Source organism: Eptatretus burgeri, chromosome 12 (assembly GCF_056783735.1).
Source record: "Eptatretus burgeri isolate ZD-2024b chromosome 12, Ebu_testis_v1, whole genome shotgun sequence".
In the NCBI taxonomy this organism is placed as follows: Eukaryota; Metazoa; Chordata; class Myxini; order Myxiniformes; family Myxinidae; genus Eptatretus; species Eptatretus burgeri.
Genome location: NC_140972.1, coordinates 13,269,845 through 13,287,254, shown reverse-complemented (window position 1 = coordinate 13,287,254; position 17,410 = coordinate 13,269,845). Strand labels below are relative to the sequence as shown.

Here is a 17,410-nt window from a genome sequence, read left to right as displayed (position 1 = left end):
CCCGCTAATCCACCCAAGCCCACTTCCTTCATTTCTCCTGCTTTCCTTCCTGAAAGTCCCTGAAATGTCCATCTTCTCTTCGCCATGTTCCCCGTCCCATCCCCATCCCTCTCCCTTCCACAGTTCACCTAATGTGTCTGTTCCCCACTGTTTTGTCCCTTCCACTCCCGCCCCTCTTGTCTCATGCCTCCTTGCTGTGAGTTGTGTGTTAGCTCTCATACGAGCCTCGACCAAGGTATACAAAAAAAAAATAAAAAAAGTTACATGAGGTGTTTTTTTTTTTAATTGTCAAACAGACTCGGGGTTGACAAACACTTTCAAAAATGACGTTTTAAAATTGACCAAGCAGCACAACCCAATTACAAAGCAAGCAGATTGGCCCAATTCAATCAGATTTTTTAGTGGTTTAAACGGTGAATCGCGGAAACTTGCGAGAAACGACTTCGTGATGTCATCAATGTTAACAAAACAAGAGTAATAGGAGGTACGACGCAGCTGCGATAGCGCATAAGTCTTATATATATATATATATATATATATATGTATATATGTATATATATATATATATATATATATATATATATATATATATATATATATATATATATATATATATATATATATATTTTTTTTTTTTTTTTTTAATGGAATATTTCAAACCTCGGTGTGAGGTCTCATAAACGAGCAGTATGTTTTTTTATTTTTATTTTTTTCTTTCATTGCCAATATATTTGACAAAAGGGGGTCATTTTTTCCTTAAACCAGGTATCCGAAAAAAAATTATATTTACCACGTGAACTACGATAAAAATATAAAAGAGCTAGATATTAATAATGGTATATAATAATTTTTATGCAGGGGTTCCCTGAGACATGAAAACTATTTCAAGGGTTCCACAAGGGTAAAAAGGTTGAGAAACGCTGCCTTAGAAGAACTAGGTGATGCTGCTTTACACTATTTGGCAAAGCATTTAGTATTTGTTAAATTCATCTTTTATTCCACTATTAGAGATCTCATTTGGAGCATAAGCAATTGTATTTTATAGAAATATTTATTAATATATTTTTCAATCTGCACCACATTAATCTTTAATTAACATACAGGGTGTCCCAAAAGTCACCTCGGGATTTAGAAATGAAATAACATCTCTGTTTTTTTAATATAATTTATGATTATTTTTACACCAAAATAAAATTTACAAAATGGAGATAAATTTGCTTTATTTATGAAAAATGATGCAGCTTAGATGTCCTCCATTTTCGGCTTTGCAGAGACGGGCTCTTTCGACAGCATTTTCCATAACAGCGGACAATAACTCTGGTTGCAGCCCTCAAATTTCTGCACAGATGTTGTCCTTGAGCTGCTGAATTATATGGGGCTTATTGATGTATACACGCTCCTTTAGGTAACCCCAAAGAAAATAATCGGGAGGCGTCAAATCAGGAGATCGTGATGACCAAGAAATTTCTGAATTTCGCCAAATTATTTGGTGTCCAAAAATTTTCCTTTGAAGCTCCACTGTGGCTCGTGCCATGTGGGCAGTGGCTCCATCTTGTTGAAACCACATCTCAGGTTTATCCTTCACTGCAGGACGCACGAAATTCTCGAGCCTGGCTCGATACCGCTCACTAGTGACTGTCGTTGCACTGCCATCCTCATTTTCAAAAAAAGAAGGGCCGATAATCCTTTCTGACGTTACACCACACCAGACAGTGCATTTGAGAGGATGCAACTCAGGTTGATGATGAATAGCCCGAGGGTTCTCTAATCCCCAGAACCTACAGTTCTGCTTATTCACAAAACCATTCAAATGGAAATGAGCTTCATTGCTCATAATCAGTTGATGAACAAATTCGTTTTATTCATTGGCCAACATCTGAATTTGGACTGAGTAATTGAAGCATTGTCGATGATCAGTCTGTTTCAACTTTTGCACCAATTGCACTTTGTATGGGTACAGGTGCAATTCGTTTCTTCGTATGCGATAGTGACTTCTGAGGCATCAGAACGTCTGCAGATCGATGCTCCTGGTTCTTCTTGAACATTGTCCAGTACACGTTCACGATTAATCTGCGAACGGACTGAACATGTGGTCTTCCAGATCGTGGCAAGTCACTTACTGACCCATATTGCTGAAAACGTTGAATCAACTGACAAATCGTGAAATGTGAAGGTGGTTTTCTGGCATTGAAGTGTCGGCAGTATGCTCTTTGGGTGAGAATAATTGATCGATGAAATTTAAAATAATATTCCACGATTTTGGTTCTTTGTTCAGTTGTGAATTTTTACATGGGTAATTTCCAAATGTTAATTTAAATTCTGAAAAGAAAAGAAAAACAAATTATTAGAAAACAGAAATGTTATTTAATTTCTAAATCCCTAGGAAACTTTTGGGACACCCTGTATTTGTCATTTTTATGCACCTTTACTGCATTCTTGCTCTGACTTATTTGCTACACTTTTTTCATGAGTACCCTCTGTTTTTCCTAAGTGTATGAATACTACTCCATTGATGAGCATTTTCCCTTTTCACAGCCATTTCACTTTACTAGTACCAGTTGCGTACAATTTGCATTTCTTCTCCTCTTCTGCTACTTATGAACCTAGCTCTACTTGGTTGTTTATACTATTTGCATCTTCTTTTGACCTCTGTTGCATTTCTGGTTTGTAGTAGTTTTTTTTTTTTAAACATAAGAATGCGTTGCTGGTCCATTGCCCAACCACTAACCTGGAGGACCAGTTTTTGTTCAGGTTTCTAAAAGAAGCTTGAGCTTTATCTGCTCCATTGATCACTACTGAACTCATTGCTGGAGGGATTGAGATCAGTGTTGCCTTCACCTGGGATACTGCCAACCAAGATTAAAGAGCCCTACCTACTTTTCATTAGCTTTTTAAGGCAGCCTTTGCTCACTTGGTACACCTGCCATTTCCTCCGCCACCGAAGGTGGATTTAGGTTTGTCTGTCTGTCTTTGTGAATTGTGGACAAATTCAGCCAAAATTTGTTTGAGAGCCGAGGTATGGGACATGGATGAAATGATTACATTTTTGTGACGAAGATCCACCCCATCTACCCCCCCCCCCAAGACCATCGGCATAGATAAAAAACACTCCTATGCACTAATTGGGGTCATGCTAATCCTATGTAGCAAGCCTGGATGTAATCGGGCCAGAACTGTAGCGAGAGCAGCGCGACAAACAAACAAACACACACTGGTCCATGAATTGCAATAAGGATTTGTGGCTAACCTGCATGTCAGGCCATTCCCCTAGCCACCCGAAGGCCCTTGCAGCTGGAGATAGTTGCTCCAATCCGGTCACTCAAATTTATATTTGTGCTTGGTGTTGATCGATGAAACCTTTGGAAAATTGCTAATTTATTATGACATCTAGTGTCAATAATAGCATTATTCATTGTATAGAGCCACACCAGGTTACGTTTTTGAAAGCAGGCTGATTATTGTATTCATTAAACACCTCAACTATCATGGGAACTCTTTTCTTTTATTCCTTATATTTCCTGAGATTTTAGAGGTAATTATTTGAAGAAGAGTAGCCTGTTAAGGTATGTGATGATGTTGGATCTTGATGCTTGTATAACTTGCGGCTTTCTACTCTCTGCTTCTCCCGTGCTAACGTCACCATGGAGCTTCTTGCCTTAGACTTTTTATGAAAATTAAAATGTCTAAATAAACCTGTGTTTTGTAATCTGATAGTCTGTTCGTGTGTTGGGTATTCAAAATACCCATTTAAAAATCGTAATTTGATCCAGTATCCTCTTTCCCAACATTTTGGCACTTTCAGTTTTAGACAAAACACCGAGATGATGAAAAACATCAGTAGTGCATGTTTGTGGATAACGTTTCCAATCACCTTTGTTATGCATTTAGCTCCTTTGTGATGCGAAAATGTTTGGCCATAAGACCATTTCTATTCATGCGTGCATGTGTGTACGTGTGTGCACACACTTATCGCATTATTTTATTGTAATGATTTCTCTTATTTTTAGATCCTTATTGCGATCCGCAGATCGAGTGTTATGGCTTGCATTTTCCAAATTGTATGGTTCATTGAATGTTTATGGAAGAACTTTTACACATGACATTAAGAATAATGATGTTTTATTAAGTGACTAGCAGCAGGGCTACCCGGCGTTGCCTGGTGCTGTTCTAATGTTGTTGGCATTTTGAAGAAATCTAATTTTTTTTTTTCCTTCTTTTTTTTGTGGTGGTATAAAACACTTCCCTGCACCCACTAAGAAATGGACTTGGGGATGATTTAATACTACCTTACACATTGCTAAAAAGGCTTGGGCACTATAGAGCGATTTAAATAAATAAAAAATTTTAAACGCTTTTTTTCACTTTTTTTCACTTTTTTTTTTCCTAAAAAGCTCCCGTTACTTACAGATGAATCTCTACAAGTTTAAAGTTTGACGAGTATTTGTCCAGCCATCTCTGAGAAAAATGGTAACTATATATATATATATATTGTTGTGGGCCGGGGTTGGTGGCGAGAACGACCGCGAGGTGGGGAAGTTTACGCCGTCTCCCCGGAATTATAGGCCGTCACTCCGGATAGCTCCGAAGCCAGTGGGTCGATTAATCAACCGTGAAACGCCAATATATCGACTGCGTCGCGTAGGGTTAAGTGTCTCGATCCCAATATACCTAAATAACCACGCAGTCTTGGCTACCGGGGATTCACGCCCTCGACACGTCTTTTCTCGAACCGGGTCACTCTACCGACTGCAGTAGAGTTCCAATTACAGACTACCAACTCCGGTTTGGTTGCAGCCGAGCGGAAACTGCCAAAGCAGTGCCGGCTAGGATTAACGGATTATCGGGGATGAAACCCCGTCTGAACTCAGACCTGGACCATGCTGGACCAAATAAAGAAAGGACGGAAACGAGCTGGGAACATTTATAATAATTTATTTACAATAAAATACAAGGACGCAAGACTTGAAGCGAATATGCGGAGGAGGAATTTACAATGATTCAAAGCACTTACTGAATTCTACTTGTAGACGGGCCAACACAGTCACACACACAAAAATAAAAACCCTGGAGTTTTTATTGGACCCTCCAGCTGATTAGAGAGACGAGCTGGGGGTCAGAGTTCGGATGGGCACCTGTGGGTCGTCGAAGGTCCTAGCCGCATGTGTGCAACTCGTGGTGCAGCCGCGTGGAGCAATCGGAGATCAGGTTCGTGGACGGGACCCACCAAGGCTCCACGAACAGGCTGATTCACTCACTCTCCAGCCCAACCACCGTCAACCAACTTGTAACCACTCAAGCCCTCCAGATCTCCCAGCACCAATCCAACAACAACCATAACCACGTCTGCTTGGGGATATATCTCCTCCCACACAGGGAGGGGCCTTGGCGAGAATCTTCTCGCTGTCCGTTCCTCATTGGCCTTCGGCCGCACCTTACCGGGGCGGAGCCGTGGCCCCTGTTCGGAGACCCCATATTCTCCACGTGGCCACGTTGCCTCACTTGCGCAGAGCAAGAGGGTCTGCCCTGAAAGGCCCACAGTACAAAAACTATCGTTTGTGGGACCCGAGAACCAGAACCGCGAGGCCCCCCTCTCGGCAAGTCAAGGTACGAGCAGCCAACGGGTGGTGATGGCGTGTGATGGGCAGGTTTGGTCATGCAGATGGGATGGTTGTTGGTTGTTAGATGGCTTGTTGGAGGGTTCGTTGGATGTAAAACCCAACTAAAGACATCACAACACACATTTAATCATCCCACTAAACAAAAGGACAGGGTCCTGACAACACACGTACTTACCGGCATAACTAACTTTGGGACCTTAATGTTGAGTGCGCATAGTTTCCAGATTCGTAACTATATATATATATATATATATATATATATATATATATATATATATATATATATATATATATATATATATATATATATATTATTTATTTATTTACACACACACACACACACACACACACACACACACACACACATCTCTATCGAAGAGATATGCCAATGATGATGTCAGCTGTTATGTTCAGACAAAAAAATTGTCAAATGTTTCAAATCTAAATGCATCAACTTAAACGATATTAGCATCCATTGTATGAATGCTCAAAGGAATGTGGAAAAGCCAGTGGAATGACTTGCACAGGTTTCGTTATTCTGTACTGTAATGAAATGACTGTGTACGTTGTTGTTTTGTTGTCATTCAGCACATCAAAAAAAGAAAAGAACCACGCACCATGCCTCTCTTTTTGAGTGAAAAAAAATACAAACTATTCTCCTGATCTTTCATGATCAGTTCGTTACGTCATCGAGTCAATTGTACCCTATTGTGATTATTCCTGTCCTTTTGCATTTGTGAATGTTAAAGATCCTGAAATTCCTTTCGACCAAGTATGTTTTTACACTGCTTCTGAGCATGTATAGCTCGATCCAAATTTTTGTTCAGTCCTTGTATTATTCATAAAGATAAGTTTGATGTAAATATTCAATAGGTGGAAGTGTTTTTGATTTATTTGTTTTAGTTTCGCCCACTCTTGTTGACTTGACTTGGCTTTTTAAATATTCACAGTGACACAAACGTATCCTTTAATGCCCAGGTTTAATGTCTTCGAAGATTTGAAAATGCTTCATTGTTTTGGAACAAATGCACCTCTCTAATCATCCTCCTGGTATATTATAATTGCTTGTACTGTATTGCACGTTTTCTTCACAAGAGAAAAATAAGCTCATGGATGAAGGATGTATGTATGTTAGATGTCAAACAAGGACATTCGTAAACCCTGTGTAATTTTACATGAATTCCAAGGACATTAGAAGACTGTGGACAAAGCCACACAGTATATGGGAGTTTAACGTCCACCAACTAATGCTGGCAGATAGGATGCCAGTTTATCATCCATCTGAGGGACGGCACACACATTGAGGAATCTCGTATAAAAACATATGATGCTTAAAATATATGCAAGACAATTCGCACCACCTTCCATTTTTATTTTTATTTTTTCCTGAAAAAGTCCAACAATTTTTGTAATTTGGATTTGGTGCCCTGGCAAGTGTTCTCTGTGCCCTGCAAAAAGGTGTACTTTTCAAGGTTAAACTGGCTGTGCACCTCAAGTCAAAAATTTAGTGGAAAAAAAAAAGGTAACGAAAACAATCGTAACTCGACACCAGTGACAGATATGAAATACTTTTTTTTAAATGTGAAATAGATTTTTTTTTTCAATGTGACCTCCCCTCTGTTCTGTACATTTACTTATATGCAGCAACAGGTTCTGCATCACATTCTGAAGGGTATCTTGTGTAAATGCAAAGATGATCTGGATAACTGCACATTTCAAATCAGCAATATTGGGTTATTTTGTTTTGTTTTTGTATGCAGAGTTGAGGCTCGTGGTAGAGCTCGTATTAGTGCACTGAACAGATCAGGACACAACAGGAGGGAAGGAACAGTGGAGAGAGGGGTGGGGCAGAGTGAGAAACACCAACAGCAGAATTGAAGGCCAAGATAGAGGGAGACTTGGACAAACAATGGCTGTGGGGAGGAATGAGGGGCAGGAGAGGATGCATGTGGCTGGACAAAATTGATTCAGTGAGGGAAAACTAGAAATTTGGAAGGAGTGATGGGGCCAAAACGATATATAGCATGATATTTCAAAAAGTTATGGACTGGTTTTGACAAAATTTAGTGGATGAGTTGGTTAAGTGACAAGAACAAGCCAATTAGAGTTTGGTTAAGGTCCGGATGCAGATCCGGCCTATCAGTGGGAATCAAAACGTAAACTTCATCCTGGCGGAGGTATGCGCTTTACCGAGTACCATTCTACTTGTACTTGCAACATGTTTCTAGTTTGTATAATATATACATACATAATGTATGTGAAGTGTGTGTCTAATTCACAAGGTTGAAACTGCTGCTCGGTCTTTTGGGCTTGTACTTAATGCTGAAAAGACGAAGCATATACACGTCAATCCTGCTGAGTGTGCTCCACTTACTATCGCCAGAAGTCCGATAGATAGAGTGAATGAATTTAAATATCTCAGTTCCTATACCAACACTCAGCATGACTTAGAATGCAGAAAAGCTCAGGCTTGGGCAGCAATTCATACCCTCAATAAAGTTTGGAAATCTCCAATTAGCAGATGGAGTAAGCGAAGTGTCTTCAAAACCACAGTTGAGTCGATCCTTCTCTATGGATGCGAATCCTGGACTTTGACCCAAATATTGGAGAAATCACTGGATGGTACCTATACCCGATTGCTTCAAAAAGTTCTGAATGTTTCTTGGTGAGACCATATCACGAATGGGGATCTGGATGGTTTTTTTTCTCTGCATCTCTGCTATTGTGAGGGGATGCCGCCTTTGCCTTGCTTGTCATGTATCGCGACATGACAAACTTTCAAAGAAAGTTCTACTCTGTAGGCCTGAAGAACCACAGATAAGGGGTCACCCCCTCACTACCCTGCGATACATCATCGAGAAGGACACCAACTTGAGGGGCGTTGATTTAGTCAATGCTATGTCTCATTGAGCATCCTGGAAAGATCTCATCATGCCACCACGATAAGTGGATGATATAATAATAATAATAATAATAATATATTTCTTAGATTATCCCATCATCATGCTACAGATGGGACATGCTTCTGGACTGTAATTATCATGCGACATCATTTTTAAGCCTCCAATGCTGATATGATTTCGGGTTGGCCGTGTTTCTGTCCGTCCGTGATCAATTTTTGTTACTGTGATAACTTTTAAACCATTGAAGGGATTTTTACCGAACTTGGCATAACTTTGAACTGTAATACACAAATGAACTGATTAAATTTTGGGTTCAAAAGGTCGAAGGCCTCTGGTCAAGTGCCCTTTAATTGAAAATCTGTTACTGCACTAACCTATGAACCACTCAAGATATTTCAACCACACTTGACACGCTTATGGACTGTAATACAAAGATGAACTGATTCAATTTCAGATTGAATTGGCCAAAAGTACTGGGCCCTTTGAAAATCATTTTGCAAATCATAACTCGAGTTGGAAGCATCCGATGTTCTCTATTTTACTTATCTGTCTTTTCTTTCTCTCTCTGGACCTTTAATTTTTCATGTGACCTTTAATTGGGATCAAACATAACAGTGGGTTAACATCTGATGTGGGTGGTGGCATATTCATAGATGCATTCATGTCAAATTCTACTTTGTAGTTTTAACTTGCATTTGCTCACACTTGGAGAGGATGCACTTTCCTTTTTCAGCTCATAGTTAACAGAATGTGGAGCATTTTAATCTCTGTTTCATTGCATCCTCATCTTTGTCCCCTTTTATGTGTGTGACAGCTTCACGAATTTGACGAATGCCGTTTTGACATCTCGGTGAATGACAACGTGTGGTACTTGCGAGCAGAAGACCCAGAGGGTCGCCAGTGCTGGACTGAAACTTTGCGGCAGAGCAAGGTACAGCTTTTTACTTTGAAAATGTTTTTGCTTCAGACTGCAGATTAGTACTTTCATGAAGGTCATTAAGTGGGCTAGCTGGGTTTCACTGAAAATCCAAAAGCAACATGGTAAAATTCTCTTTAATATGGCTATTTTAAGTCAGGTTTAAACCCAGAAACTCTGAGGTGCCAGTTTTGTTCTCAGCTCTCGACCACGACCATAATATGGAGTATTGTGCATAATTTTTTTTACTGGATCTCAAGGCATAGCAAGGTGTCGCAAATAATTGAGGTTGATTGATCTATTGATGTCCAAACAGGACATGGGTACAGTCTAAACTTGTGTTTATTTACGAGATAAAACCCAGCAGGGTACGGTAAACAGAAAAGTGAATGGCAATTCTCTCTGCTCCTCACTCTCACTGTGCTTTAAGGTTTATATATTCAATCCAAGAAAGATCATCCCTATAGATACTACTCGTTATTACCAGATTGTTCTACATCTAAATGCTGCAAGAAATTGCTCGTTACCACAAGATAGTGCAATTTCCAGAAGCAGCCAAAAATTTCTGGAACATTCGTGAATCGTGATCTTTTCCAAAGTTACTTTACTCAACTTTTGCAATTAACATCTCACCTTAACCATCATTACAGACTGGTGGGTGTATATACTAGCCCCATGCAAGAATTTATTCCTGTTTGTTAAATTTCTCAGAGATTTATCTCTAATACACATACACTTACACTTGCACGTATACATACACACACATTCGGGGTCTGCCAAGCAGTCGTGGAAGATGTCGGCCATGATAAAACTTGCAATGTAAGTGGGAGAAATCTCTGAAGATATCCCGAAGACCAATAGCTCAGTGGGCCATCGCCACATAAGTGATGAGGTCTTTGGGTTCGAGTCTTGGGTTGAGTCAGATTTATTTTTCACACCAGCCCTATGCAGTATATAATTTCAATATATATAAATTTAATATTTTATAAAGTTAATATATATATTGTTGGGGGTCGGTGGCGAGAACGACCGCTAGGTGGGGGAGGTTATGCCATCTCCCACCAGACTCCCCGGAATTGTAGGCCGTCGCTCCGGATAATTCCATGAGCTGGCGGGTCACTGAACCGACCGTGGACGCCAATATCTCAACCGCGTAGCGTAGGGTCTGTTTGTCTAAAACCAATTTACCTAATTAACTACGCGATTTCGACTACCGGGGAAACCACGCCCTTGGCACGTCTTGCTCGAACCGGGTCACTCTACCGACTGAGGTAGAGTTCCAACTACCAACTCCGGTTGGGGTGCAGCCGAGCGGAAACTGCCAAAGCCGTGCCGGCTATGATAGAGCGATTACCGGGGATGAAACCCCGCTTATACTCAAACCCGGACCATGCTGGACCAATGTAAGAAGGGACAGAAACGGACTGGGAACATTTCTACAAATGTTTATTTACAATAAAATATAGACACAGGCAAGACTTAATGCGAATATGCAAGGAATATTTACAAGGATTCAAGCACTTACACAGTTCTACTTACAAGACGGGCCCACACGCGGACACACACACAAAAGAAAAGAAACCCAGAGTTCTTTATTGGACCCTCCAGCCAATGAGAGATAGAGACGAGCTGGGGGTCTGAGTCCGGATAGGTACCTGGCCGTCGGAGAAAGGGGGTACTCCATGCTGCGGCGCCTTCCAATGGTCGTCGGCCTGGTCCCAGTCGCATGTGGGGGACTCGTGGTTCGTGGCGGAGCTCGGGTGGTGAATAGTCGGGGTCCACGGAGGGAGGTCGGGGTCGCTCTGCCCTTCCTTGTGGAGGCCCAGCAGAGACTCGTTCGCCGCCTCGATGACCCTCTGCTCAACCCTCGTGACAGCAAAAACCAACTAAGAACTCATAACAGCCCCTCGTAACCACTGCTCGTAACCACTCAAGAACTCAGCGCAACCCAAAAAAACATGACCCCCTCGCAACCCCACCTGTCATTTTTATAGATCCCCCTCGATAGGGGAGGGGCCTTGGTGAAGCCGACGTCACTGTTCGCCCCGATTGGATGGGGCTTCCATGGGTCTGCCCTCTCTGGGTGGGATTTTGGCCAGGCCGGAAAAACCCGTTCACTCGACTGCAGACTCGCTAAAAAGGACCCACCGCCAGATTGAATTGGGACGCTGGAGGAAGCGGCAAGGAACGGCTGCAAGACCCTGCCTTGGCAAGTCAGAGTGTTTGTAGACAGCGGGTGGGTAGTGGGTCGTAATGGGGAATGGAATAGTTGTTGGTTGTTCGTTGGGGGGGGGGGGTTCGTTGGATGTAAAGATTTACTAACCTAACTAAAAAGAAGTCGCAATGCACGTTTTTGATTCTCCCATTAGACAAAAGGAAGGGAATCTGACTACACATGTACTTAACGGGATAACTGACTTTTGGGACCTGTATGTTGAATGCAAATGGTTTCCAGATCTGTAACAATACAGTATATAGATTTTAATGTATAATTTCACCCTCATGCTCTTCCTGCCAAATAAAGCAATCAATGCAGCTTTATTTGGTTGGTAGAGCATGGGGGTTAATATATATATGTTGTTGTTGTTTGTCTTTCGGCTGCTCCCGTTCGGGGTCGCCACAGCGGATCATCCGTTATGATCCGCATAATGATTTGGCACAGGTTTTACGCCGGATGCCCTTCCTGACGCAACCCTGGTCGCCTCTTACGACACAGGGATAAGGATTGGGTTTCACCATGATTCCGGGCTGCCCTACACCCTCTCATAGCGCGGCCCAGCACAGGGCTCCCATCCTCAAGTGATCCTCCAACCCAAACCTCCGAGTACCCGGATTACAGGCGCACGCCACTACGCCCGAGAGATATATATATATATATATATATATATATATATATATATATATATATATATATATATATATATATATATATATATATATATATATATATATATATATATATATATATATATATACACACATATATATATATACACACACATACACACACACAGTAAGACACTGAACATTCGCAAATGTCGGGGAATTGTTTCAATGGGGAAAAGGGGGTTAGGTTCCTGGCGGTTCGTGATTCATAAGGGAAAATTTAAAAATTTTATGAACACAAATGCACATCATTATATTTTCATTAAAAATGCTTACAAATAAAAAGACACCAACAGAAGGTACTGTTTCCAATTTTTATTTAAGACAAGACATAACTTTTGATGTGATTATGATTATGACGATTATGAGTTCAAATCCAGTGGACTCCTCTGAATAGGACGCAGGTGATGGTTGGAGTTGGAGGGTCGAGATGAAAGAATGAGACCCAGGACATGCTGCACATAAGTAGCTGTGCAAGGGTTGTGGGTAGATGGAGAGGGGTGGGTAGTGTGACCACTGTTTGTGGAAGATGGTTTATGCACATGCAGAGGTGCTTAATGCGTGGTTTGTGGGAGATGGTTTTAGAGCTGTTTCATGTGCGGCTGGTGGAAGATTATTTTTGTGCCAGCAAAAACCACGAATACGTGAAGCACAGGGCCGGGAATGTCGAAGCAGGTCTCATTTGATGAACTGCGAATATGTGTGGTCGGCAAATGTCAACTCCATGAATGTCGGGATTTCACGATTTATATATATTTATATATATATATATATATATATATATATATATATATATATATATATATATATATATATATATATATATATATATATATATATATATATATACTAGACGACCCGTGAACCCGTTGGGTTCCCATTGTGACAGCGATTGATGAAAAAATTCATTTCAAGAAAAAAAAAAAGATAGCTCCAGCGAACGATACCACTGAGGTTGTTTACATTGATCAAATAATCCCGAAGAGTACTTGACTGAATCGGGAATTGATTTTTTTTTTAATTTTTTTTTTTCGTTGCCCGATTTGAACGAAACTTGACATTGCGCGTCAATGTGAAAAAAAAAACGGAGAAAAGAACGTCGAAGAAATTATTGTGCGTAATCTTCTCAACACATTTTTATTTATTAATGAACACGGAAGTAGATCAAAATGGCGATGTTTATTTTATGCTTAAAAATAAATTGTTCTATGTCTATACTAAATGTTTGAGATTTTTAAATGAATAATTTCAAGAAAAAAAAAGATAGCTCCAGCGAACTATACCGCTGAGGTTGTTTGCATTGATCAAATTCTCTCGAAGAGTACTTGACTGAATCGGGAATTGATTTTTAAAAATTTTTCGTTGCCCAATTTGAAAATAAATGATACTGCACACCACAAGAGAATGGTGAGTAAGGTGGGCTGAAAATTTTGCGCTATCGTGTACCGTTTTGGCTATATTTCGGATACATACATACATACTGTTGTAGAATTCCCGCCCATTGGCGTGCGAACGACCGCGTCTATCCAATAGCGGTCGCTTCGCCCACCGAACGGACAATTCAGTCGTGACTTTCAGGAACAACGCCAGAAACCAGTCACGGGTGGGTTTTTAATCCCACCACAACCTTGTCCGCACTCTACCCACGCGCTACAGGGTCCGATCGCCAAATCTTCGATTTACCTATTTATTCGCGCAAGTAGGTTACCGAGAGATTGTACCTCAACGGGACCGCTTGGAAACAAGCTGCTTAAGCAGCTCGCTTCCTTTTGGGATAACCGAGTGGGGTATTGTCGCGCAGTCCCGTTGGACCCGATCACTTGCAAGATGGGGCAGTTCAATGAGGGAATGCACGCAACGAACAGGTTTACATTCACACAAGGATATTTATTAGAATAAAGCAGGTATGCAATTAAACAAGGCAAAACACGTATGCAATTATGCAAGCAACAAAAGCACGACAAAAGAACTACAACTGTCTACTTATTATGTACAGTCACTTGCACTTAACAGCAGTTCCGACTTATTAGATGGGCCCACGGACACACGTACGCACTCACCAAAGAAATGGTGGCAGAGGCCTTTAATAACGAGCTCCAGTATGGAGGACAGGTGAGCTGAAACTCAGAACCTATCTCGAACCTCTCCACTTCGTGTGGTCTTCAAGTTGTTCGGACCCGGGCTCCAGCGAGAGCGAGCTGGATCCAATCGCCGAACCGCGTTCCTTCCCGAGCTCCCGCGAATCCTCCCGCGCTTCTCAACATGTGCTGATAAGACGAGGCACCGATCCTTCCCGTCGATGCGTCGCTTCCCCGAGGAACCACCTCCACGAAGAGGTCGATGAGTCGCACCAAGCCGGGAACCAAAATGGAGAACAAAGAGCTCCACGAACCAAGAAGAAGATGAAGCCACCACTCGTAGCTCGAGCCGAGCGACCGGCTTAACTTCCTTCCAAGCAAAGCAGCTCGAAGCAAAAAGCTCTCCCGAGCCAAGCAGAAGCCGAAGCTCACGAAACCATCAAAGCAAAAATCCTCCAAAAAGCCTCCTCCCGAGCCAGGCCTCAGCCGAAGTTCACTGAGCCAGCCGAAGCAAAAAGCTTCCGAAGGCTTAAACCCGAACGCAAGCCAAGCAGGACCCGACGGTCTGCTGAACGACTCCCCTCATCTCCCTTCTCCAACTCTGCCCACGAACAAAAGAAAAGATCTCTTCCTTATCCTCTTCCGCCCTCCCCCCGCTCCCGGCATGACTCATGACTCATGCCCTCGTGCTCCATCCCCCGCTCAGCCACGGGTGGGAGGGAGTTGTTGACATCATGAGTCACGGGACGGCAGGGTTCTTCTTGCTCTTTGCAGGAGAGGGGGAGGGATGTCTCCATTGTTTGTTCCCTATTAAATCGATCCGCAGCGCATCTAATCGATTTCTGAACATTTAACAATGGTAGGTGAGCTATTTAGGGAACAAGCACTTTTCGACATAGCTGACTAAAGGAACCTGTATGTTGTGTGCAATCGAATTCCCAAATTCGTCACACTACATACATACATACATACAGCCTGGTGTTGGCGTAGTGGTTAGGGTAGCGGCTTGGGATCCAAAAGGTCCTGAGTTCAAGCCCCGTTGGCCACTTGAATTAATACACACCAGGAGGTTGACTCAGCCTGTCATCCTTCCGAGGTCGGCGAGGTGAGTACCAGTGTACTGGGCCCGGTGTATGCCCCGTTTAGAATAGGTGTACCATATCCCTGTGTTGTAAGAGGCGACCAGGGTTGCGTCAGGAAGGACATCCGGCGTAAAACCTGTGCCAAATCATTATGCGGATCATAACGGATGATCCGCTGTGGCGACCCCTAACAGGAGCAGCCGAAAGAAGAGGCAGACATACATACATACAAGATGAGAGTTTTAGTAATACATAGATTTTTTTATATATATATATATATATATGTATGTATGTGTATATATATATGTATGTATATATATATATATATATATATATATATATATATATATATTTACACGTGTATATAATGTGTGTACACATCGTAAGCTCTCATCCAGTGCGGGTCTTCTCCACACGGATATGCCCAAAACAAAGCACCCGCCACCACCCGCCCAAAACATACCACCCGCTATTCTGAATAGCGCCACAATTGAGTGGGCTTGTGCCTAGATTTCTTTAACTCACCTCATAATTTATGGAAAGATCTGCCAGGTTTGTCAGGAAAATTCCTGACATTGTTCTCGTGAATTTGGCATTGCGTGGCGGAGGTATGCGCTCTACTGAGTGCCCTTCTAGTTTTACAGTATGTTTTATTAACCATATTTATTACGATACGAGGAGTTTGAAAGGGTATTTACCCATTTATTGCAAATTTGCAAATATAATGTATCGCTTCACTGATGAGAACATTAAGAGAGGAGGGAGGGGAGACTGAAGAGGTGGAGGGCTAAAGAGGGAGGAGAGATAGGAGGGAGAAGGAGCGAAGAGGGGTGGGGGAGCAAGAAAGGGGGGAGAGTGAGGAATGGGTGGGGGGGGGAGGGGGGTGGGAGAACCCGTTTGGTCCATCCATCCCTCTATCCATCCCTTCCCTTCATATCATCCATCCCTTTTATCCATCCATCCATCCATCCATCCTTCCATTCCTTCCATCCATCCATCCATCCATTCCTGCCTTCTTTCCAACCATTAATATGGAACGACAAGCTTGGCACCGCTCGACACTGCGGGGCACAACACAGGCAGTGGTCGTGCAGATGGGCAGTGCAGCTTGCAGTGCAGCGAAGTGGCTTAAGCACTCCAACAAAATGGTTCATAAGGAACGGCTTGCTTGGAAAGCGATTCGCGATCGCTGATCCATCATATGAAATACCTCCCCGAGATGCCCAAAACATAAAACTATGGCCGAATTCGACAAATGAGCACTATTTTTCACCAGTCGGAACGGCTGCTTAGTTCAATTCTGGAGCTTAAATTTTGTAATTCAGCTTAGTTGAAGAGATTCTCGAGGTTATGGAATGTGTGGAAATGAAATAAAGCCACGAATGCAGGCGTCTGGGCATTTACAAGCATTGCAATGTATCCAGCAATTATTATAAGTATGATGAACAGGCAGGCATTCGATGATATCAGTGAGGAAAGATCATTAATTATCTTCAAACGGAGTGTTTTGATTAACACAAACTCCCAATTTTCACTCTTTCACTTCCTTGGAATCCCTTCGTATGCATGCAAAGTTTCAGGCTGCTAGGTGTCACGGTTTTGGAGTTATGGAGGAGACACACACACACATTTATTATTATTATAGATGTAAAATATTTCAGCTTTAATAATAATTATGTGTTAAATTTTGAATGTACAATATTTCTGTGTCATTATCTGTGAAATAGGCTTTCCTTGCTTGGTTGTAGAACCGAACCACCATTTATAGTACAGAGTATATGGGAAATCGTGTTCCGATTCATCAACATCCAACTTAAGAATTATTGTTCAAAATGCAACCCGTTCGTAAGTTGAGGACTCTCTGAATATTAACCAATTTGTTCCATTTTTTAATTGTACATGTATACAAGTGTTAACTATGCACTGA

General features: G+C 41.8%; 1 protein-coding gene across 2 annotated transcripts in view; it reads left to right on the top strand.

Annotated features, from left to right (window-relative positions):
- LOC147015121 (ceramide transfer protein-like) overlaps nucleotides 1-17,410 on the top strand; it is an 80,055-nt gene that overhangs the window by 15,276 nt on the left and 47,369 nt on the right. For both annotated transcript variants that reach the window (XM_085849581.1, XM_085849582.1), the window contains one exon: nucleotides 9,336-9,452. In XM_085849581.1, coding sequence (XP_085705707.1) covers nucleotides 9,336-9,452 — 117 coding nt within the window. The remainder of the gene's footprint in view (nucleotides 1-9,335; nucleotides 9,453-17,410) is intronic.